Raw genomic sequence first — 24,950 nt, 5'->3', positions numbered from 1 at the left:
GCAAGCAAGCAAGAAGAGCGTATAATAAAACACCCAGCTGGAAATCGTCCGAGCCCGTAATGTACGGAGCAGAACTAGAGCCGAAAGTGGGATGGCATGGTGCATATGAAATCATATCAGTTCGGTTGAAGATGGCCGGTAATGACCGACCGCCGCCGGGAGAATCCTATGAAGTATCTCTCGTACCACTACCGACTACTAACTAGCAGCCGATGGTGGTAGGTGAGGACAAAATAGTATATAGTGATACTGACCGACGATCACCGCGGAACACTACTACTGTCGGAAAAGGCAATACGGATGGTACAATAATATGTTATAGAAAACGAAACGATGGGGCAGACAAGAAAAAGAAGTCTGATGCGTAAAATATTTTTTCGTTTTTCTTCGACTAAACTCACCTGTTTCGGGTGGAAAACACTGACAAAACACGCTGGACACTACCGGACTTGAGACGGAAGAGAAATGGTGCGGCTCCGCGTATTGAAAGTACGTTAAATTACGACGGAATTCGCGAGCACAAAATTTAAACATCACACATTCGCGACGACAAGAAACTTGCAATGTGAGCTCTCCACTCCGCCGTGGTGAATTTGGTTTTGACAGCTTACTCTCATTTTCACTAAAGTGGTGAAAACAGACGAATGAGTTCCAACCGACAGGGTCGAACCATAAATCAAATAAACATAGATTTCTCACTGTACGGTGACACTAACAGCACCTCTAGTGAGAAACGGGTGTACTTTTTCCATTAGCTACTGTGGTTGTGTTAAATGCGCAGGCAACTTTATGCATGCATTTTAGGAGCATTTACGCACCCATTCTCCACCAGACGGTGCTTTTGCTGTCACGGGTTGCTCAACTACATTACTATCAAAGATAAATAATAAAGACATGTATGTGCTTATAAATATTTTTGAAAAATGTGGTTCGTTCCCGGTACCTTCTGAAATGACCGCACTCACCGTTTGGTGGAGCGCGAGATTAATTGCATTGTTATCATTTCAATCAAAGTGTGCCATAAACCAAAGACATCATATTAACAAGATATCCAGCTCTCACATTTCCCGAACAAATTATTGGCAACAACATTTTTTGCGAGCATGGCGCCCTCAAGCGAGTCCGCATCGAATCTCGTACACAGAAGTAGGGGAGAGAAATGTCAAACTCGTGCGCGCCAAAATAGCAGCACTGCGCACCCATATAATTGACATGATAAGTTGAATGTGACACCGTGCGATGGCGTTGCTAAACTGAAGATTGATTTCGCTCCAAGCTGACAGGGTCTGCATAAACTCTCAATATATACAAATGAGCTACCGAATCGAAAGGGTTCTCACGGTTTGACATTTCGACCGTCCCACGACAAAAGGGCCTAACTGCAAATGACAATTTCTCTTTGTTTACTTTTTCTTTCACGATTTACCGAACTGATTTTATATTTGACGCTTTACTCTTCGCAAAACTTTCAAGGTAAAACTACAATCTTTCGATTTATATTGGAAACTTTAGAGAATTTGCAATAATGGCTCCGTAATAATCAAAAGGGAAAGTAAACAAAGAGAGGCTCTCATTGCAGTTAGGCCCTTTTGTCGTGGGACTATCGATTTGCATTATGAATGTATGATGGGAACTCAGCAGTGCAACCAATTTATCACCATTGGTGCCAGTTTCACGGAGGACCGTAGATGGGCGCCAAAAAAAGATCGTGACTGTCATGTCTTGAAATTCGTTTGTGTTACTATTACACTTGGAAATCTATGTTTATTTGATTTATGGTCGAACTCTTGCATATCGTCGAATGAAACTTTGTGATATAGTAAACCGTAGAATTGAAGTCATTGTTATGTTATAAACAGGTTGTGTTCAGAGCTGCAAATTGTCAGTCATGTCAAATGACCTTGACAGACTGACTAAAATCATCGTCAACTGTAATCGGTACGGTAAAAGTGTCTGCCAAATGAGATACTCGATAGTTCAATCACAGACTAACAGACATGACAGTATGAGTAAATTCTTATAAAATTAATTTTTTGTGATGCACTAATTCCACCTATATTAACTGCGCGAACAATTTACTATCGGTACACCCCTTGTGTTACGTAAAAGTTTTTTTTACTAGTTGGTTTCCCCTCGTTTGTCAACACCGATCAGCTGCTTGCAAGGATGCCTGATTTCATCAAAATTTTTGAAAATTAATCGTCATAATAAATTATTGGATTACGTTGATAATATATTTAACTTTTTCGCGATGTTGGAAGGTAACCATTTATTTGACTCAACGTTGTTCATCTAGACTATTTTTTATTGTGTTGGTAGTTTTCACTCGAAACTAAGTGGCGGCAGACCAGAAGCAAGTAAATATTGTAACAAAACGGGTTCGATTTTGTATTGCGTTGGAGGATGAGAAGTAGGCATAATTCTGTATATAGTTTTGGCAATATGTATTAAATCTGTATCCTGCATGAAATTCGCATGGACGTATACAAATCAATACATTACAGGTAATTCTGCATGAATGGCAACTCTGTTGGTAAATGAAAAAAATAAACACAGTATAGATGACAGACAGGATGTTTTTGATATGGTAACGTGGCGCCATCATGACACATGTGAGTACTGTCCCAAATAAAGGAATATTCGAAATGACCGTTAAAATGATTGAAGAGTCTAATTTGAGTGTCCTGTCTGTTAGTCTGTGGTTCAATGACCAAGTAGAAGTATACTCAGTCAAAGACAGGTGACGCATTTTGTTCTCTCTCTCATTCTCCTATTCCCTGTTGAAGTAAAAAATTCCATGAGAGTACTAACATAAACACAAATTGATAAAGTTCTTTGTTTTTTGTAAAAAGTCATCGGATTTCGGAGTTTATTGGTGTACATGAGTTTTATTCAATGTTTATGCTGCTTGATTAATATTTAGTCACATCGTAATCAAGCAGTGACAGGAGAAATGAAGATAATATCAATCGCATCGGCAATCAATGAGCGTCCTGGTGAGTATAATATCAAGAGAATTTAGGTTATGACAGATCGGCTCTCAGACACTCAATATTTGATGATTGGTAGAGCCTGGTTGGCAGCAGTCCAGTGACATAAACTTTCCAATCTTCGTCGTGCAAAGTTGCTAGGTGATAGTGACATTTAGCAGCTCTGGTTGTGTTATGACAGAAACTTACACGTTTTCCATATGTATAAAAATAACATTTTTATACGTATAGAAACGATTCTCTTCGGTTTTTTGGTTGACATGTGCAGTAAGTGTATTTTGTGTGTTGTCGCGAATTGGAATGCAATTTTGGTAATTTCGAATTCATTTGTGCTAGAGTTCACAACAGAAGTAGTAACGTGCTTTTGAGATTGGATGATTATTATAGGATAATTGCACCAATATCAATTCATGAGCCATCGCATGCAACTGATTGTGATGAAATCGAATCCAATATTTCAGCAATGTCTCTTAAAGTATCACAGTAACATTTGTCTGAAAAATGTAGTAGGGGTGACCAGGGCTAAGTCGGACACTTTTTAAAAATATAATCTAGACCGTTGTGTAGTTTAAACCTTCAGCTACAATTCCCAATTTGTTGTTTGGAAAAATAGTTTCCGTAAAAAGTCGCGATGAAGTGACCAACCCAAAATTCAAAATATCAGAAACTGTGTGCATAACGGACACTCTGTGAGGTGAAACCGGGCAACTCTTGGAAATGAAAATAAATTATTACCCCTAGCGTTTTACCCAATTCATCTAAATAGTTGTGTAACTTCATATTTCAGGTAGAATTTTCATCTTGTGATTTGGGAAAATATGCATTATTTTTCGTAAAAAGTCGCGATGAAGTGACCCAACCCAAAACCAAATATTTGCTAAACCAGACCATAAAGTTTCACTAGAAAGGAAGAACGAATACAGTAGGGTGCCGTATCTTAGGATTACAAAATTAACGCAAATTCGAGGTTCATCGAGAGGTCCTATTCAAATGATACATAAAAAATCGCAGACCGCTCCATCTTGAGTTTATCTTTGTTAGTACTATCCGAAGATAATTTCAACTCGATAATAAAAAAATAGTATTTTTTTCTGGTCATAAACAGTTGTTTTATCGAAAAAACAGAATACTAATGAAAAAGAGTTATTTCTGGTGATTTGTACAAACATATCGTGTCTGTGAGCGATTTATTCATTTTATTTATATATTATCATTGTTATGTCCATCGGATATAAAAATCTAAATGGACGAGGACGGGAAAAAGCCCATTTGAGGAACCAATCATATGGGCTCAAAAACCATCATCTTTTGAAACAAATATATGAATAACAATAATCACAATACGAGAATAAAAAATAATCACACATTAACATGCATATGACAAATAACATCAAAACAAAGATTGTAAAATATATAGTCAAAGTTCAACAGATCTTTTAATTTTCCTAACAAAGCTACTAGATGATTCTCCAAACTCGAAATGATTTTCCACAAAAGTAAATGTTCGAATACATCCCGCTTGTGAGGAATTCTGGCAACCGTCAGAAGGCTGGCTGCATTCCGGCTGCTGTCAAAATTATCTAGGCGAAATTGCGTCATTATCTCGCCGTACGTGTCTTGTTTATTTCCTTCCTCTTTCTTTTTTCTTTTTTTTATTCGACTTCATTTAATATTCGTAAATCCCGCATGTACGTACAAAAAACGAATCTTGAGACGAGGTAAATGAGATTGAAATATGGGTATGTTTGGTAGTGAGAAAGTAATGTTATTGGCAATAACATTTTCCATGATTAGTATACATGAAGGGCAATAACTTATTGCCTTTCATATGTATCTTTTATTGAAAAAATAAAACTAAGACGCTTAAAATGTAGAACCGATTCAAAACGGTTCTGCCAATCTTGTATGGCAAGAATCCGACAGAAAAGAACTGTTAACAACCTCTGGCAGAATTCCGGCAAAAATGACTGGCAGAAATTGTATTAGAAATTTTTCGAAGGATTTCAATATCAGAATTTGAGTTTGAATTTGATATTTCACTTTACGATTTCTTCATGAATATTGATCGAACATACAGCGGAAAGTTACTGAAACAATGATGGTCGATTTTTTTGCTAATATTTTACATGCATTTGCATCGTAGACTCCACTGTTAGAATATTTCGAACTCAATATTAAGTAATTTTCTGATACCATGTATTTCAGTCAGGGTTACACTAAACAATAACAAAGAAATTATCTAAAGTTACGACACTCCAATCGGCTGAATTGTATTTTTTATTGAATATAGGTTTTTACCAGTGAAAGCGATTGTGTGTCATGTTCAGGGTTTTGTTCCGACCCTCACTAGGAATCGTCGGCACACTGCCAAAAACGTATTCCAAGACTGCTGATCTTCCGTCATCGACAACCCCGCCCGGCTCAAACAACCGGCGAGAGCTGAAATATCCTACCAAAGTACCACAGAAACCGCACGTTTCCTCCATCACTTCCGGAACTGTGCCTTCCCGAATTGAAGTAGACGAGCAAACAGTGCAGCTACTGGAGCGATTATCTCTGGTTGATCTCGATAGCAAGTTAGTATCGAACTAGCTGTAGTTAGTAGTTTAGTGTATCATTTTTCAACTTTTCAGAGAAGCTCACAAAACGCTGGAAGATTCAATTGAATTTGCTTCTCGCATTCTTACAATTGATACGGAAGGAGTGGAACCTCTTTATACGGTGTTGGAGGGCCAGAAACTAAGCCTGCGAGAGGACTCAGTTACGGACGGAAACATTCAGTCGGATGTGCTGTCGAATGCAAGCATTACTGAAGAGGAATACTTCGTAGCGCCACCGGGTAATATTCCGCTCGAACAACAGGATCAAAAGGGTGATATTCAGAATACCAAAAATTAAGATGACTAAATTGATTGCTGGAAAAGGGAATAATTTTCGACAGTTAATAGAATTATGTAAAAATAGTAAATTTGTAGATTTGAATTTCATTACCGGTTGTGTTGGGAGTTTCGCGCTGACTCCCATTGGAAGAATGTTGAGAAACAATCTACGGGACGAGTTTCAACGCGGTGATACCGATACGGCAGTGTATGAAGGAAATTGTGGAATGGAGCTAAAGGAAAATTTGCAGTTTGTCAAGGAGTCTTTTTCTACCAACCTACCGTTTGGAATTGCATTCGAAAAACCATTTTCTCATGAGAAAATTTTGTTGAACGAAACATTGGAACTGGACCTTACATCAGGTTCATACCTTACACGTTCATATTTTGTTAATCCTTCGATCAGCAGAGAATATATGTACAAAGTTCAGCGGCAACGTAAAATTTGGTGGATGAGATTCGCATCCGATCCGGGAAGATTTTCCATATCCGATACACGCCAGGACCCGGTGAATCGGATACAAACTACAAACATTCGAGCTTCACTGGGTGGAGAGGAACTTACTTTGGAGCGGCTAGAATTGATTCCTGGAATGTCCATACATAAAGAGCTAGCAGGGTTTCAAGCCCGAATAGGTCGTTCCAGTAGAAAGATTACGCCGGACGTGATAAGAATTCAACAGTGTTTAGAACTGGCAACGTTAGAAGTCATACTGGATGCGTTTGAAACCGGTGGACTCAGTAGTGTTCGGATCCATCGGAAGCTGGCACCGTACAAGTGTGGAATTGTCTGTTCGGTGGAAGGTATTCCATAACCATTATTTTGTCTGTAGAATTGTAAAACATTTCTTTTTTGTTCTAATAAAGATCCTTCCCATTTGGAGGAACTGCGAGACCTTGCCAATCACCTTGCTAACGTACTACGGCGAGCCAACATCACCGTTTTGGATTGTTCTTCCCCAACGAATGGATCTGCAAAACGAACATTAGCCAAACAGTTCAGTCATCTGGACTCAATTGGTGTTCCCTTCTGTTTGTTGCTGCGTGATCAAAGCCTGCAAGCTGGACTACTTCAGCTACGATCTAGAGATACAACAATCAGCGAAACAATTCATATTTCCGATTTGCCGCACTATTTATTCCAAATCATAACCAGTTAAAGTAATAAATAAGATGATTCAAAACTAAACTATTCTAAAAGAAGTCGCACAAATACTGTCGAACGTTGAAACCACACATCTTGCCAATATGCACGATAAAGTCCATCCCGACGGTACACTGCAGCCGGGCACTTCCGTCCATGACCGAGCCCTCGCCAGATGCGAAGATTAAAAATTTCAAATGTATCAGAGTGGAAATCTGCGCCAGAAGGTTACAGGTTAGACCAACCTTATCGTCCAGAATTGCGTAGAAGATCGCCAGCAGTCGATCAACGGTAAACGATTTCGGTCCCAGTTGGGTGGCCATCTTTTCCGAAACCTTCGCTTTGGCAATGACCGACTGCATCCGTTTCTTTTGCTTTCCATGGTTCTTCATAAACAGCCGTTTGTCTTCTTTGGCCGCATTGTGACTGGCCAGGTATGCTGCGATCAGCAAGTACTTGGCGTAGAACGGTAGTTCCAGGGTCTGAGCTAAGCGCTTCATTGTTGAGGGTTGCTCCACCGCTTCCGAAGGCTGATCAACCGTGGTGGTACACTGGATCATGTTCTGATTAACATTACCCATCCGCATGTAGATAGTGCCAAGTGCAGTCTTCATGGTTTTAGAGATGTGTCGCCACAGTTTTTGGACATCATTCTGCTCGATCGAACCATCCAGCACTGGTTCGCAGTATTTTTGATAGCACTCCATCGCAACAAGCTGAAGTTCTTTCAGGTCACGACAAACTTTAAAAAACACACTCAGAAAGATGCTCAGGTAATTTTCGTAGAACTCCGGTGTGAGTGTCGACAGCATTTTGAGTCTCCTTTGAAGTTCTTCTTCTGCTAGCGGGATCCCTTTGCTGAAATAAGTAAACTTAACTGGACAACCTAATAAACCGATTCGATTAGAAACCATACCTATCCTTTGCCTTTTCTAAAATTGTTCTGAGTTTATCATGAATCTTTGGGAAGTCATTTTTCAAAATCACTAGTATCTCACTTTTGTTATATTCGGCGGTAAACATTTTAATGATTGGTGAAAGTCCTGTTCTTATGTAGTACTTCTCAAACGGCAAATCGGAAACCAGTATAACCGAAATGTTCAAACCCGTTATCTCCGGGAGACGCATCAGCATCGGTAACACGTTGTGGTCCATATCCCGTACTCGTTCGGAATTTTCCATCACTATCACGTACCCGAAATCGTCACTCAATCGTTGCAGATGCGCAACAAAGTCCTTCATGCAGTCAGCATTAACTAGTGATGCGTATCGGTTGCTTGCACTAGGAACATGGTTCTCCAGGCGGTTGATAATCGATTCAAATAAAATTTTATTAGTATAGCACTCGATAGCATTCAGGATGGCGTATTTCGTATGCTTCAGTAACGCAAAAAAGCTCCGCAGAATAACACTCTTTCCGGTGGACGTATGTCCGTACAAATACACAGCCGGTGGAAACGGGTCGCCAGTACCATAATACTGGTATAGATTGCGGATTAGCTGTTCTCGACAAGGGTATTGAGCACTAATGGTTTGCACTATTTCATCCATGTTGCACCGAAATTCGTACGAGTGGGCTGATTAGAAGTAGTTTCTGTTTGCAAACAGGATAATGTTTTAAATTATCGCAGTTGTTCGCGCGCGCTGTCGTTGCCAATGAGGTCAGTGATATGATCCACAACGTCAGCTCTTGGGAAAAAAAATCAGAAAAAATAACCACAGTCAGTGTTGCCATATTTTTGTATGCACAGAAGAACAGTAGAAAAACACACAGAAAAATTCTTTTTTCAAAAAGACTTCTTTTACTGAAGAGAAAATATTATTCTTGTTCCGGTTTCTCTCTGTTATTAAGGTAGCGCTTCGCCGTGGTCAGGTCGAAGCGAGACAACTCAATGCTTCCTCTTGCTTTGTCGCCGAAATTTCGCCCTACATTGCGAATTTCTCCAATACTAACCCGATTCACGAAAAATCAAAAACATACGATTGTAGATAAATGATTTTACTATGCATTTGGCGAAATATATCAGTAAGAAAGCATTTCTTTTGCGAGAATTCGTGCGAGTTTTGTTAAACATTTTGTTTTCTTGTGTGTTGACAATGTGAGTGTGCGAAAGAATAGGGAAATATCAGACACAATTTATATACGAATCGATAGAAAAACTAATTATCTAAATTCGTATGTTCTAGGAATTTCCGTTTTCTTCCCCGTTCTCTTGCAATTTTGGGTAAAGTGCGTGAAACCCCGGGATAGGCAGCGAACTTCATCTGACCACGGCGAAGCGCTACCTTAAATACAATCAAAGTTTGAATTGAGTTATAGTTTTAGTTAAGGGAGTCAGCTAGTGTGTCAGACAAAAATAAATCATTTTTCATAAATCACGTCTATAACACACACATAAGACGTGGGAGAATATATTTTTTTGAGAGGAGCGCGCATAGTTCACTAAATTTTTGGACGCGTTTTCCTGAAAAACTGATGTTTTCAAACTATTGTCTTGATATCTCGAAATCTATTTGATTGTTTCTGCTCAAATTTCTACCCCATCTTTAGCACATTTGCAACTTCAAATAAAACTAAAAGAACTAAAATTGCTTCAGATTGTTTTAGGACTTATATAAACCCCTCCAATCTATCGGCGTTGCCCGGTATTTTTTCTCCATCGGCGTTGCCCGGTATTTTTTCAGTAATCTCTATCCGACGCAAAAATGTATCTTTACCATATCTGTATCAGAATTTCTGCTACATAAGTACAAGGAAAATCTCGATGAACATTAGAAAAGGTCCCAAGTGCAAATGACAGTTTCTCTTGGTTTACTTTCTCTTTCAATTATTACGGAAAATTCCAGTAATATCCAACAAAATCTACAGTGCATATCGAAAGTTGATGGTTTTTGTTATTATCCTATGTGAAGTGTTAGATGGAAAGATTGCTGATTGGACCGTAATACTCGAAAGAGAAAGTAAACAAAGAGATACTGTCATTTGCACTTAGGACCTTTTTTCGTGTTTGTCTTCAAATATCACCGGAGCTCAGTTAAGTGAGCAAAAAAAGTTCTTTCGACACCCTTTTCTCATACCTATCCAAAACTCAAAATTGGAATTTATGTGTATGACCAGTGAATTATCGGTGTTTTAGGCGAACATATCTGTATTGTGGTATAGAGGTCAAAATTCGGTATAAATATCGAGAAATCGGACAGCTCTAAAATTTGATAACATCTGTCTATGTGGTTCACATTGGTATGTGCCAAAAGGAATAAAAAAAACTAAGTTGAAATTTCGATTTTGAAAAATGACATTACTGGTCCTCAAGTAATGAAATTTAATTGATTTTGTATTGTGAAATTATCTTAAATTCTAAATTGCATTTTTTCATGACAAATGCCCCGTTACAGTGAATTTTTGAAATTTTCATTATATTCAATTTGACGAAAATTTGACTAATTAATTTCTTACTGTGTGGTACCAATTGTGTGGATAATTTTGCTGTCAACAAAATTGTGTTGGTGTATTTCAGCGGCAATCAATCAGCTGACGTTTATCGTAGCGGTATAAAAATACTCGAAATTTTCACTACTACTGCTGGCATCCGTGCGTGAAACAGTTCGTGAATTGCCATTCCTACACAAAGGTTTGTGCATACCCAGTTGTCTAGAACTGGCGTTGAAGTTTATGTGATCGAAAATATTCGCAATTCACTGGAATCATTTTGTTAACTGTGAAAGGTAAGCTGGCTTCGTTTTTTTTTCATACAATCGTAATCGATACAATCGTTTTACTCAGCTGTTTCGGTTGGCAAAGTCATTGATAAATTAGTACCAGCAAGTAGGTCTAAATTTAACTAGCATCCCGTAGCATTTAGTAGTGCCGCTTGTCCGCCCCTGCACCTTACGACGGAATAGGAAGCCACATCAAGGAAAAGCAGTGACCTTCACCCTGCCAGAAGGGATAGTGCTCCGCTTAGGTTTTAATTTGGCCTTTTTTCTGTTGATGTGCCTTTCTGGTTTAATGGCGTCGAGAATCAATAGATTAGATTGATTGGTGTTTCGATGTGTGTATGTATATACTTCATCGGTGACTATTGTGAGAATCTAATTTCTAGGATTCCAATCAATTTTCGTACGGATGGCACTCTATGGGATAGTTCTGTTCTATTTATAGCTACTTATTCAACTGTTACTAAAAGAAGTCTCACCCCTCTCTCACATTCCTCGTTTGATGACGAGAGTCTTCATTTATTCCTAGTTCATTGAAATGTTGCTAACATTCACAACTAATAAACGTACTGCCATCCATTGAGACTAATTTCTTAGCTAAATGCTTTACCTTGCAATCCTCTACAAACGCGGTCTCTAGCAGAAAAAGTCTAGCGTGCGACATTGCGACAGTTTTTTTTACGTACGTATCTACTTATACACCTATGTTAGTAATATATTACTTTCATCTCTTTCTTTTTTTCGCCAAAAAAATCAACAGTGCTTCCGTACGAGACGACAGGGTCAGCATGCTACTGGTGCTGAGGAATGCCGTCAGTGAGCTGCTAGCAGCTAGGCGTCGTCATTTCTCGTTTCTAGTGGTACAGTGATGGACTAAACAAACCAAACCGTCTGTTCCGGCTGTTAGTTGAAACCACCAACAGAACAAACGACAAAAGCTTGTGTTTTGTCCAACGGTCACTGATAAGATTGAATGTGGTGTTTGCACTATTGACACACAGTAGAAGTTAGATAATCTGCACAGTTGGTGAACAAAATACGAACTGCAATCGAAACGAGATAGCGTGAGGTTTGCCGTTTAGGGAAGTTTTTTTCCGGAAAATTTGAACAGCTCTGAACGATTCAAAGATCCGGTGAAAATGCGATCCGATCGCAGAAACAACAATAGCGTGTTCCGGACGTTGTACGCAGGTGGGGCGTGCCATGGTGATCTGTATGGGTCGCGTGTTGCCTGCAGTAGTAAAGGTAAGTCGGTGAGATTGTTTGAAAATTTTGTTATTGTTATTGCTGCCGCTAGGAGCGAAAAGATTGATTACTTTCAGCAGATTACGCAGAAGCAAGGCGGTAGGGTATTTTAATCGTGTCATTTTATATTGGAAGGTTCAGCATCGCAGTAGACTGACAAAAAAAAAGTGATTCAGTTTATTGTATTACCAACAGCTCAGTGACAAAAACACAAGCAGAAGGGTAGATCTTTAATTACTGATCAACTATTACGGCTTGTGGAGAAATTGGACTACAGACTCGAATGGAATTTGAAATCAGGAATGTTTCAGCCTAGATGATCTAGTGTGCTGTGACTAGTGGAGAAAATCTATTCCTTTCTGTTACAAATTCTTATTCAAACTAGAAGCAAATATACGATTAGGAAATTTTATTTCCGTATGTAACAATTTGGCGACAAGGAACAGGAAAATTTTGTGACAAGGTGCTTCATCATGATAATAACGACGCTAGTCATCATGATAATAAAGAATTTATTCATCGAATTCAAGCATTTATCGGATCTCAAACAGTATCATGCAAACTACATAAGAAATATAGAACATAGAAAGGAATCGAGATTACCTTCAATAATGTCCTACAAGGAACGAGTTGAATCATTGCCAACCACACCAAATTTCACAAGCAGCGATGACTATGACTAGGACACTATTGAAAATTTAGTGAAAACGGCGAAGAGTTTTTCGCCTCCTCTGGAATGCCACAAGGAAGCCAGCTGAGACTTTTGGTCTTGCTACTTTACTTCAATGAAGTCAATTTTTGTCTGGAAGCTCGACGTGTACCGTTTGCCGATTACCCTTAAAATGTATCTTAAATTCCACAACAGCGAGGATGTTACTTCTCTCCAACGACAACTAGAGAGTTTCTCTCCTTTCATCACACAGACATTTGGAATGATTTGATATTTTTGCGTAGAGTTTGTATTTGCGAGGTTCGTGAGTCCCGTTTTAACGGAAAAAATCGATTTGACACAAAAAATCATCGTTGACTTCGTAACACTCCATCTCACCGGTGTCACGTAATAGCACGATGCCAAAGCCGACCATTTTCGTGGGACCGGAAGAAGGTCAACAGTCGCTCTTGGAGGCATTCTTTTTTAATGGTTGGATTTTTTATCGTTAGGTATGGCTTGCTGAATACCAAGTACCGGAACATCTAGGCGGAACTTGCTGACAAAAAACTACAGGTCGTGGCATCTACTTTAATGAACGTATTGTCATCCATTACGATGCATTTCGGTTCCACCAACCACTCGCAGTACAGCTTCGAGATTTGGTAACCGTTTTCTGGTTACCGGGCCGACTAGGCGCCTCCCTTACCCTGACGACATGAAGTCTGACTCGCTTCACTGTCCGTTTACTAGACGAACCAGACAGAAGAATTACCCTTCTTGGTCACACCCCGAATCGAAAGGCTCGGATCATGGATCGGTAATTGTTTCGCAATCCACCTATGGGACTGACCGGAATTTTCCATGAAATGCCACAAAATCGTAGAATTTGAACCTAATTGAAGAACTGATCACGAACATTAGCTGTTTTTCCGCCACTGCTATCTTCAATTTATTTGACAATCCAGTATTCAGCTGTTTAGCCCCTTGAGCTGCGACAACTTCATAGACTAAACATTGGCTAAATCGGTTTTTCTAATGCTGATGACTTTGCTGGATTTGAGAATGAATCGGTTCAGGAGGAGTAGAAAAACGTTACAGGAGAACTGCGCTGGTCTGCAAGGCCGAACATTGGAGGTTCAGAGAATCCATCGGGCTAACTGGGACAACAGTTACCGAACCAAGAAGTTATGCACATGCTATGGCAAGTCTTGAAAGCGACAAATGGAAAGCAGCAATGATGGAGGGAATGACTTCCTTACGAGAGAACGATACGTGAGAAATTGTCAAACTACCGGTGGGTTGCAGAAATGGGTGTTCAAGCGCAAAGAAGATCCTAGCGGGAACATTGCTCGTTCCAAGGCTAGGCTCGTTGCCCAAGGGTTCAACCAGAAATTTGGGAGTAAGTATGATCGAATTTTTGCGGCGGTGGTGCTCCAAACTCCTTTTTCTGGTGGCTTTGACACTTGCGAGTAGCCTTAAAATGTTGGTAGACAAGTTGACATTACGACGGCGTAACTATATGGTGAACCTCAGAGGGAGATATAATAGTCAGCTCCGAGGGTATGAGTGCGAGGATACAACTACTGTTTGTCATCAAAACACCGACTCTGTATGGCTTGAAAACAAGCTTTGGATTCCTGTCTGTATTCGAAGAAGTTCAACGGTTGTTACGTGTATGTACTGTTGTACGTAGATGGTCTCATCGCTGTCTGCAATACCGAGCAGGAGTATGGACCGTCGATAAAGGTTCTAGAGCCAAATTTGGAGATAATCGAGCTGGGAGATCTTTTGTGTTTCCTTGGAATCCAAATGCGCAAGACAAATGATGGGTATGTACTCAATCAAAAATCGTTTATGATGAAGACTATTGGATGGTTTGGAATGGACAAGGTTCCGATGGCGAGTGGCTACTTACAACAACAGCAGGAGGAGAGTTGTCGAGCTTGTGGCTATCTGCGTCCTGGGGCAACGGGTATCTAAACCAACAAAAGCCGATTGAATAGAAGCCAGGAAAAACTCCTCCGTACCTAAAATGAACGGTTGACCTTGAGTTTATAATACCGGTTTTATGTTCAAGTTCGGTGGTGGGCTCATTGATTGGTGCTGTAGGAAACAATCGAGTACTGAAGCCGAGTAAATCACATTGGTGGATTGTGTTCAGGTAGGCCGGGAGGCAATGTACAGGCCTGTGATCGAGCTAGAGAGCCTGCACACGGTAACAAACGACAACGGTCAACGATGCGTAAACTTTGCAGCCTCCCGAGAAATGGTAGTTCGAAGCACCTTCTTCCCCCGCAAAGATATCCACAAAGCCACCTGGAGATCACCTGATCAACATACGGAAAATCAAATCGACCACGTTCTCATCAACGGGCGATTCTTCTCCGACGTCATCAATGTCCGCACCTACCGCAGTGCCAATATTCATTCTGACCACTACCTTGTCGCGGTTTGTATGCGCTCAAAACTTTCGACGGTGCACAATACTCGTCGCACAGGAACGCCGGGACTCAATCTCGAGCAGCTACGTAGCATTCGTACTGCAGAGGAATACGCGCAACAACTGGAGCTAGTGCTACCGACGGAAGAGCAGCTTGGTGCGGCGACTCTTGAAGATGGCTGGAGGAATATAAGGTCCGCCGTGAGGAGCACTGCTTCAACCGTACTAGATACGAGGTTATCGAATCGAGGAAATGACTGGTTTGACGGCGAATGTCAGCAGTTGACCGAAGAGAAGAATGCAGCAAGGGCGAGGATGCTGCAACACCGCACTAGAGCGAACGAGGAACGATACAGACAGGCACGGAACAGACAGAACACGGTTTTCCTGAGGAAAAAGCGCCACCAGGAAGACCAAGATCGCAAAGCGATGGAACAGCTGTACCGCGCAAATGACACACGGAAGTTCTACGAGAAGGTGAATCGCTCACGTAGAGGCTACACGCCACAGGCCGAAATGTGCAGAGATACCAGTGGTAACCTTCCCACGAACGAACATGAGGTGATCGACAGGTGGAAGCAATACTATGACGAGCATCTGAATGGCGAAGCACAGGATACAGAGAACGACACAAGAATCAATCTGGGTGCACGCTCAGCCGACGACAGATTGCCAGCCCCTGATCTGACGGAGATAAGTGAGGAGATCGGCAAGCTGAGGAACAACAAAGCCGCGGGCAATGATCAGTTACCAGGCGAGCTGCTCAAACATGGAAAAGAGACACTGGCTAGAGCGCTGCATTGGATGATTTCTAAGATTTGGGAGGAGGAGATTCTACCGCAGGAATGGAAGGTTGGAGTGGTATGTCCCGCCTACAAAAAGAGCGATAAGCTAGATTATTGCAATTACCGCGCAATCACATTGCTCAACGCCGCCTACAAGGTACTCTCCCAAATCCTTTGCCGTCGTTTATCACCAATAGCTAAGGAATTCGTAGGGCAGTACCAAGCGGGATTTACTGGAGCCCGCGCCACTACGGATCACATATTCGCGATAAGACAAGTGCTCCAGAAGTGTCGTGAATACAACGTACCCACGCATTACCTATTCATTGACTTCAAAGTGACATACAACACAATCGAGAGAACAGCTATGGCAGATCATGCACGAATACGGTTTCCCGGATAAACTGACGCGATTGGTCAAAGCAACGATTGATATAGTGATGTGCTACGTCCGAGTATCTGGGACGCTCTCGAGTCCCTTCGAATCTCGGAGAGGGCTACGTCAAGGTGATGGACTTTCTTGTATCTTGTTCAATATTGCCCTGGAAGGTGTGATTCGAAGAGCGAGGATCGACATGAGTGGCACGATCTTCCGAAAGTCGGTACAACTTTTTGGCTTCGCTGACGATATTGATATTGAAACACGTAACCTTGAGAAGATGACGGAAACCTACATCGGACTGGAAGCTGAAGCTAGGCCTATCGGACTGGCCATAAATGCGTCGAAAACAAAATACATGAGAGGAAGAGGCTCTAGAGAAGAAACACTACGCCTCCCACCACGAATATTGATAAACGGTGACGATATCGAGGTGGTTGACGAGTTTGTGTATTTGGGCTCACTGGTGACCGCCGACAATGAAACCAGCAGAGAAATACAGAGATATATTTTGGCAGGGAATCGTGCGTACTTTGGACTCAGAAAAACTCTTCGATCGAGAAAAGTACGCCACCGCACGAAATTGACCATCTACAAAATGCTCATTAGACCGGTTGTTCTCTATGGCCATGAGACCTGGACTATGTTGGCAGATGACCAACGCGCCCTCAGTGTTTTCGAAAGAAAGGTACTGAGGACCATCTATGGCGGAGTGCAGATGGAAGACGGAACGTGGAGACGGCATATGAATCACGAATTGCAACCGTTTGCTAGGAGAACCACCCATCGTACGGACACAGCTAAAATCGGACGTCTACGATGGGCTGGGCATGTCATAAGGATGTCGGACGACAGCCCAGTGAAAATGGTTCTTGAATCTAATCCGACTGGTACAAGAAGAAGAGGAGCGCAGCGAGCAAGGTGGATCGATCAAGTGGAGGGTGATCTCCGAAAGAGCATCCGTGCCTTGAGTGGCTGGGGACGAGCAGCCATGGACCGAGTTATGTCGAGACGTATTCTTGATGCAGCAAAGGACACCCCTGGCCTATAGCTGTTAGGTAAGGTAAGGTAAGGATTGTCTTTAAGAGCTCCAGTGGTTACGCAAGCTGATGGTGGACATGGGAATACGCTTGAAATATCCTGTCGTCGTTCGAGAAGATATTCACAGTTGCATTGCTCTAGTGGCTACAGCAGTGAAGCTACAGTAGTACGGCTATTGGAGTGAAGTCGAGCGAAGCTGAGGAGGAGTGCAACAATGTCTAAATCGAACTGTCGTTTTTATTGTTTCCGCTAAATAAACCTTACTTTTATTTTTCACTGTCACACAGTACACACATGTTTTACTTTCCGTGTTCCGAGCTCTCGTGTTTCGTTTGGGGCCACTGCGACATTGAATGCTCGCCAGACAACTTGGTTTAAAATCAAATAGACGTAAGGTAAAATCCATGAAGGCAGTAGTGCTGAACTGTCAAGGATTAACGCTTGTTCATTTTTGATGTCACGATAAGAAATCTAATCAAACCCAAGTGCCAATGACAGTGTCTCGATCTCTTACAATTAATACGGTATTATCTGCAATCTTCCAAATTAACTCTATACGTTGAATAATGGTTAAATCCACCAAACTTTAGATTTGTACTAAAGAAATGATCGAAAAATACAGGAATAAGTGTAATAATTCGAAAAGAAACTAAACAACGAGAAACTGTCAAAGAGAAAGTAAACGAGAAACAGCGAGTGAATAAGTAAATAAAAGAATGATTGAATCAGAGGAGTGATTTATGTCGTTTTCGCTTGATGCCAAACCTAACCCAGTTTCCACTCTAACTGCTGTCAAACCGTTTGTTTGAAGCTAGTTTCGAACCTAGTTTTAACGTTGTTGAACTGAAAATCGAGTCAGTTTCGAACCTGGTTGTTATATCAGGTATGCTCAAATCCCCGTTGCTAAGTGCTAAATCAACACAGTTTCGTGAAAAGTGTTTGTTTGATTAAACTACCCTGGGTCAGTGTCAGTGTTCTCAAGCGAAAACGACATTAGTGAACGGATGAGTGAATGACTGGACGAGGGAGTGATAGAATGAATGAATGAATCACAAAGCAGTGAGTTTGTGCGTATATCGTGAATGAGTAAGTGAATGAATGAAACAATGAAGTGAATAAACATACCGACCTTCCGGTGTACCATTTCAGATAGCCTGGACCTAATCCAGCGATTGGACCTATGGAAATCGTTGAAAGTCCACAAGGGGTGTGTGAACACCGTTTCCTGGAGTGACGACGGACAGCTGCTGCTGTCCGGATCGGACGATCAGCACATCGTCATCAGCAGCCCGTTCACCGGTCGGACACTGTTCCAGCACAAGACGACCCACCGGGCTAACATCTTCAGTGCTCGATTTCTGCCGCAGAGCGGTAACCGTGAGATTGTGTCCTGTTCAGGGGACGGAATAGTGCTCTATACCGAGCTGAAGAACGTAGCGCTACAGCCGGCTGAAGCGCACGAACGAAATTTGAACTACTTCAACTGTCACAGTAACGGGACGACGTACGAAGTGCTGACCGTGCCATCTGAGCCGCGCTCCTTCATGAGTTGCGGCGAGGATGGAACGGTTCGATTGTTCGATCTACGAAAGATGACGCGTTGCCTGAAAACTTGCTGCAAGGATAATATTTTGATTCTGAGTCCGTCGGCGGTTACGGCTATGGCGTTGGCACCGATTTCGTTGAACTACATAGCAGTGGGTAGTTCCGACAGTCACGTACGGATTTACGATCGCCGGTTTCTGAAGCTAGTCGACTGTAATACTCCGGGATCACCGAACGATCGTCACACCATACCGATTAAAATGTTCACCAATCCGTCGATGGAGAAGCGATCGTTCCGGGTGACATCGATCGCGTACAGTGGGGATGAGAGTGAACTATTGGTGAGTAGTGTCCTTTCCTTTTAGATTGCATTTAAAACTTAGTTTTTTTTCTTAGGTTAACTATTCATCCGATCATCTCTATCTGTTCGACGCCACCCGCGAAGGTATCGAGGTGTCGACCGCTCAGACGTCCAGCAGTACCGATAAGGGAAAACGGGGTTCCAAAACACAGCACAGTATTGACAGTCCGCCACCGGTGCGCCGGTTGCGTTTGCGTGGCGATTGGTCCGATACAGGGCCAGATGCACGGCCGGCCCGCGAGATGGCCTCGCGGGTATTCGGGGCCGGCCAGGCTCGGCCACAACTGCAGGCTACGATCATGAATCGTATGACCGAGGTTCTGTCGCGAATGTTGGCCGATCCCCGAACGCGAATCGGACTCACCCACACGAACGAACTGACGAACGATAGCGATCTGGCGAATGTCGTTGACGATTTTCGCACCTTTGCTAGCAGTTCCGCTAGCCAGGACGGTGCTGACGGTGCCTCCGGTCAGGAACCGCAACCATCGACGAGCGGAACACAACCAAATCGGCAACGTTCTGCGGAAAAAGATGACGAAGATGATGACGACGGCGACGATGGGAAGAATGTAAACATTAAACAAAACCAAAGAACAAAGTCTGATGATGAACAGCTTGATTCCACGTACGAAGCGGAATTGAAAGCACTGAACGATCTCGAACGGAAAGTCGCAAATTACGACTACGTAATTCGCAAATTTGTTGGTCATCGAAACGCTCGGTGAGTCGCGAACGGTTCGAATTGTTTGTTTGTTTTTTTTTCAACAGCTTCATCTTTCATTTATTCTAAATAGAACGATGATCAAGGAAGCTACCTTCTGGGGTAACGATTACATTATGTCCGGTTCGGACTGTGGCCATGTGTTCACCTGGGAACGGGCAACCGGCCGGTTAGTGATGCTGATGGAAGCCGATCAACATGTAGTGAACTGCGTTCAACCTCATCCGATGCTACCGATTCTGGCTACGTCCGGAATCGATTACGACATCAAAGTGTGGTCACCGATGGACGAAGAGAAAGTCCGCTTCGATCAAGAATCAGCCAATGATGTAAGTAAACGCTTTGCGTTTGTTTGATTAGGAATAATGAAATTTCTTTCGACAGCTCATGGAACGGAACGCTGTGATGTTGGAAGAAACTAAAGACACCATTACTGTCCCAGCATCGTTCATGATTCGAATGCTCGCGTGCATACACTCGCTTCGGAATCGACGGAGTGCTCCGGCTCCGGCTGCGAATGGTGTGGTGCCAGATACTGCTGAAAACAGCAATGGAAATGACAGTAACAATAATTCCAACGACGATGGTGACGCCAACAACGACAGTTCAAGTAATGGGCAAGCTGGCCCAAGTGGCAGTGGCAACTCGGAACATTTTCTGTAGGACGATTGAGTGCCATTATTGTATCATAAACGCTTCCGAGTCTCGAGCAAGACTTAAACCCTATTTTTGCACCCTCTTTGATTCCATACAAACATGAAACTTTAACTCGTTTTATTGGATGTGCATTAACAACTCAGCCGGCAGAGCAAAACAAGCAAGATGTGATTTTTCGTTGTACGATCAGACCCGATCAGTATAATTATTGCTATTGAGAACAGAGGACGTGTGGTGTTTTCGTGAAGTAGATCCTAAAGAAACCATTCAACTCGCTGACAATTTTCAGTATTTTAGCTTTTGCTCTTTTTGTAACAAAAAAAAAAAAACGAACAGTAATAGATATAACACACTACATTGCAGCAAGCCCCGAATGAATCTACAGCTTTATGTTGGAAATGACCCCTTCTGGCGTGGACAGGCTAACAGCCCTTATTCAAATTGTACTAATAACGGCCCTTTTTCAACTCACAAAACAAAGTTCCTAGACTTATATTTTTTCTTGAAGATTGTCAATCATTGGGAACAGCAAAAGTTTTTATGGAACAATCTCCAACTAACGGATTTGTCAAGATTGGCACATTATACGAAGAATATTTTACAGTTGAACTTCTGGAACCATCGAATTAACCGTTGTTGATGTTGCTCCGATAGGGGCTCACCAAACCAATGGGTATTTTTATAGACGTCGAAACAAGAAAAAAAATTAAATCGTCGAATTCAAGTTAGTCGCCTCTTGTTCTGCTAGTTCGTCTGATAGATGTCTTGCTTCTGTATCTACAGAGATCAACCCTCCGAGTACGCCGAAACATTGTACGACCATGATGGAAAAACACCCGTAATGTTTTGAAACTGAACTAGTTTTGAAGAATAATTTGGAAAATGGAGACATCCTTACATTCATGTTTTTCCTTCAGTATTATGGTTCTATAATTTTCATATTCTGTCTCCTTTTACAATCTCTATTTAGTTTGATATCGTTAAAAACCGGAAAATAAAAAAATTCTAATTGACCAGAAGTCGAAAAAAGTAAAAAGTAGATAGGGAAGTTCAGAAGGGAAGTGCTTTCGCATGCGGCCTATTCGCCTAGCATAAAGACTCCCAGAAAGTATGGACGCAACCAAAAACCGCTGCCTTTTCGCAATGGTTCATAATCTGTCAATTTTTATGGCTGCGTCCTGTTGTTTACACTCTTCTATAGCCACTTGTGCAGTTGTTTATTCGTTTTCATTAGTTTGTTTCGAAATGCGTGGACTTTCAGCAGAACAACGTCGAAAAATTGTGTACAAATGGTGCACAGAACGCGGACTGTCACTGAGAAAGATAGCAAAAATGGAAGGAGTAAGTGTAAAAGCCGTGCGAAATGCAATCAGGAAGTTCGGTGAGGATAACATCTTTGAGGATAAACCGAAAACGGGTCGAAAACAGGTCCTGCTAACCCTCAGTTGGATAAACGTATACTGAAGGCGTTCGAGCAAAAGAAAGAGGTTTCAGTTCGGGATGTGGCCAAAAAAGTAGGCACTTCGAAGTCAAATGTTCTTCGTGCTAAAGAACGTTTGAACCTTCGAACCTATAAGAAGCAGAAACAACCAAAACGTAGTCCGAAACAAGAAGCATCGATCAGGCCGAGGGTTCGAAAGCTGTACAATACGATTCTTGCTGGAAATTTGAACTGCATAATCATGGACGACGAAACCTACGTGAAACTCGATCACAAATCCTTGCCGGGACCACAATATTATATGGTGCGAGAAGGGCAAATGTTAAACCAGTCCGAGACATCGATTGAAGTCGAAAAATTTGATAAGAAAGCTATGGTCTGGCAAGCAATTTGTAGCTGCGGTAAAATTTCGAAACCCTTCATCACCACTGCTTCAATGAACAGCGAAATATACATCAAGGAATGTTTACAAAAACGACTTCTACCCATGATTCGAAGCCACAAGGATCCTGTTGTTTTTTGGCCAGATCTTACTTCTTGCCACTTCGACCAATTGAGGAATTTTAGGCATCAACGAAGGCTCATCTTAGGAAACATGTCTTGGCAGCCGAAACCATTCAACAGTTCGAAAAAGATTGGAAAAAAGAGTCAAAACTTGTCACCAAGAAGTCTGTACGTAATTTAATGAGGAACGTTCGCAAGAAGGCGCGACAGCTAGTCTACAATGGCTATCGAATAATATTTGAATATCAAACACTTGTGAATTATTTACAGCGAAATCAGAATGCGTCCATACTTTCTGGGACAGTCTTTAGATTACCAACTATTTGCGTCGCATACGCCGAGCAGCAATGCTGCGATTTCTTTTCTTTTCTTTACCGGCATATAATCCACAAAATACCAGAAAGATGAACAATTTTGTAGCTAGCAATAATTAAAACTTAGAATAAACATTTTTTTTTATTTTCTTTCTCATGTTCGTTTGTTTGTTATGACATAGAACTGCGTGTTTCTTTACTATGATCACCTGGGAGCATTTTCAAAATTTCACAACACGAAAGTGTAACGAATTTATTCCAAATTTGATTTAACTTTTTTCCCTGTTTGAGTATTTTCTCTAATTTTTTCACAAAACGAATGGAAGAAGGTGTAAGATTGTTGTTAATACCACGTTAATTAGGTAAACATTGTTTGAATAGTGAAAAAATAGTTCCAAACACGAAACGTCAAAATCAATCGAATCTATAAAAAAAACCATATTGCTTGCTTCAGTTTATGATAATCCATGAACGGAGACACATTGAGTACACAGGCCTCCATCTACGTCAAGACAAAGGAACTACACACGGCATTATTCAACTGGTGCTTCAGTCAACCACCTCCGTTCCTCAAGCCTAAAAGGCTGTCCGCATTAGGCCGATCCGACCGATCCGAGCTCTCCGGCGTTCACTTTTTTTCTGCTTCGGCTATGGCTGAGCTGCACATGCAGCTGTGTGCATGTGCAGCTCAGCCATAGCCGAAGCAGAGAAAAAGTAAACCCCGGAGAGCTCGGATCGGCCTAACGCAGATAGCCGTTAAACGCAGAAAAACAACTAGTTCTTCTACACTCAAAATAATAATCAGGTTATAGTTACGTGAAAACTTATGTGAATATTTTCCACCCTACTTTTCACGTAAATTTTAATGGACTGGCATTTAAAAGCTGTTTAATGCATAATCTAGTAAAAGTTACGTGTTTCATAGGTAGAATGTAATGTATTGTTCATATCCCATTTACCTATAAGTTCATATCAAATTTAGACACCAGAGAATTACTTTTTTATATATTGGTTGAAGTCAAAAGGGAGATTTCAGATGTTTATATAAATCTATGAAATGGAAAATACCATGAAAAATAAAACATTTATTTCAGAAAATAAGCATATAATTTCAATACCTTAAGAAGAAACTAATAAGGTCGTGGTATCTCAAATCGACAAGCCTCCAAAAATCATTTTTGTTGTCACTGCCATCCAACCGAAGCCGCAGTCGAGAGTCGAGAACTCCCACAACACAACCGGTGCAGGTTAAAGTCGCATTACATGGTTCCAGTATCTCTAGCTTCATACCGATTTCGAACTCGTTTTTCAGTGGACCAATGACCTGTTTCGGCAGAAGCGGGCAAACTTCCGGACTCACGCAGGCACTTGGTCCAGTTGAACACATTAACACTTTTATACTGGAATGGTCCGGACGATTTAGTCAAAAACTGTAACTAATTAACATTTTTCTCAAATGTTTACACTACTTACACTTTAGCCCTGCTCGCCATTTTCAAAATCGAGTTTTTCACACTGGAAATTCAAGTAGATTGTTTGACGTTTGGTCAATTCACGTAAACCTTATGTGATGACTCTATTCATTTTAGGGGATGTTCATATAACATTCATTTTCGTCACGTAAAATAATCAATTTGACATTTGAAACCATTTTACGTGATTTTTCAAGTAAATCGAGCGTGAATTTTTATTTGAGTGTATGAGCATATGAAGACAAACACTAGAAAAAAATCCTAAGTGCGAATTATAGTTTCTCTTTGTTCACTATCTCTTTCGATTATTATGGCCCTATCGGCAATCCCTCTCTCTGACACTTCACATAGAATAATGACTGAAACCATCAACTTTTGATCTGCACTTATGTTGAAAAATACAGGAATATGCCATAATAATTGAAAGAGAAGGTAAACAAAGAGAAACTGCTTTTTGCACTTAGGACCTTGTCCAATGTTTATCGAGATATCTGCTATTGGACGTTCGCAGCGTGAGTTTCGCTTCAAACAAGATCGATTGCATCATCCAGCTCCTGGTCATTTGCATCAGCCATTCTAATGGCTCTAAATGTTATCTAAAGAATTATTAAGATAACTTCTTTGAAAATCGAAGGTAAAAATCTTCAGTTTAGTGCAATT

At 41.3% G+C, this 24,950-nt stretch overlaps 6 protein-coding genes across 7 annotated transcripts in view; 4 read left to right on the top strand and 2 right to left on the bottom strand.

Annotated features, from left to right (window-relative positions):
* LOC131426524 (nuclear factor of activated T-cells 5-like) overlaps positions 1–572 on the bottom strand; it is an 86,802-nt gene extending 86,230 nt beyond the window's left edge. Inside the window, exon 1 of the mRNA XM_058589327.1 lies at positions 402–572. The gene's annotated coding sequence lies outside the window, so the exon portion shown is untranslated. The remainder of the gene's footprint in view (positions 1–401) is intronic.
* A 4,640-nt stretch (positions 573–5,212) lies between these two features.
* On the top strand, positions 5,213–5,888 carry LOC131426523 (glutamyl-tRNA(Gln) amidotransferase subunit C-1, mitochondrial). Its single transcript, XM_058589324.1, has 2 exons — positions 5,213–5,566; positions 5,624–5,888. Exons 1-2 carry the CDS (start codon positions 5,310–5,312, stop codon positions 5,886–5,888), a joined length of 522 nt encoding a protein of 173 aa, XP_058445307.1. The 5' UTR covers positions 5,213–5,309.
* Position 5,889: 1 nt separating this feature from the next.
* On the top strand, positions 5,890–7,058 carry LOC131426522 (DNA polymerase subunit gamma-2, mitochondrial). The gene is made up of 2 exons (XM_058589323.1): positions 5,890–6,673; positions 6,737–7,058. The coding sequence occupies exons 1-2, from the start codon at positions 5,890–5,892 to the stop codon at positions 7,027–7,029; spliced, it is 1,077 nt and encodes a 358-aa protein (XP_058445306.1). The 3' UTR covers positions 7,030–7,058.
* A 5-nt stretch (positions 7,059–7,063) lies between these two features.
* LOC131426521 (origin recognition complex subunit 5) lies at positions 7,064–10,353 on the bottom strand. Its single transcript, XM_058589322.1, has 2 exons — positions 7,930–10,353; positions 7,064–7,871 (listed from the first exon to the last, which is right to left on the bottom strand). The coding sequence occupies exons 1-2, from the start codon at positions 8,562–8,564 to the stop codon at positions 7,064–7,066; spliced, it is 1,443 nt and encodes a 480-aa protein (XP_058445305.1). The 5' UTR covers positions 8,565–10,353.
* A 124-nt stretch (positions 10,354–10,477) lies between these two features.
* Positions 10,478–20,787, top strand: LOC131426519 (DDB1- and CUL4-associated factor 6-like). 2 transcript variants are annotated; one of them, XM_058589319.1, is made up of 6 exons: positions 10,478–10,739; positions 11,491–11,975; positions 18,422–19,158; positions 19,214–19,902; positions 19,976–20,231; positions 20,287–20,787. In XM_058589319.1, the coding sequence occupies exons 2-6, from the start codon at positions 11,870–11,872 to the stop codon at positions 20,563–20,565; spliced, it is 2,067 nt and encodes a 688-aa protein (XP_058445302.1). In that variant the 5' UTR covers positions 10,478–10,739; positions 11,491–11,869; the 3' UTR covers positions 20,566–20,787. The 2 variants fall into 2 exon arrangements, with proteins under 2 accessions (XP_058445302.1, XP_058445303.1); XM_058589320.1 differs by lacking the exon at positions 10,478–10,739 and adding an exon at positions 11,392–11,412.
* On the top strand, positions 11,990–18,392 carry LOC131426520 (uncharacterized). Its single transcript, XM_058589321.1, has 2 exons — positions 11,990–18,014; positions 18,270–18,392. Exon 1 carries the CDS (start codon positions 14,804–14,806, stop codon positions 16,253–16,255), a length of 1,452 nt encoding a protein of 483 aa, XP_058445304.1. The 5' UTR covers positions 11,990–14,803; the 3' UTR covers positions 16,256–18,014; positions 18,270–18,392.
* Positions 20,788–24,950: the final 4,163 nt, after the last annotated feature.

Source organism: Malaya genurostris, chromosome 1, assembly GCF_030247185.1.
Source record: "Malaya genurostris strain Urasoe2022 chromosome 1, Malgen_1.1, whole genome shotgun sequence".
Taxonomy (NCBI): Eukaryota; Metazoa; Arthropoda; class Insecta; order Diptera; family Culicidae; genus Malaya; species Malaya genurostris.
Note: the sequence above shows the minus strand (reverse complement) of the source record. Positions and strands in the feature narration are given on the sequence as shown.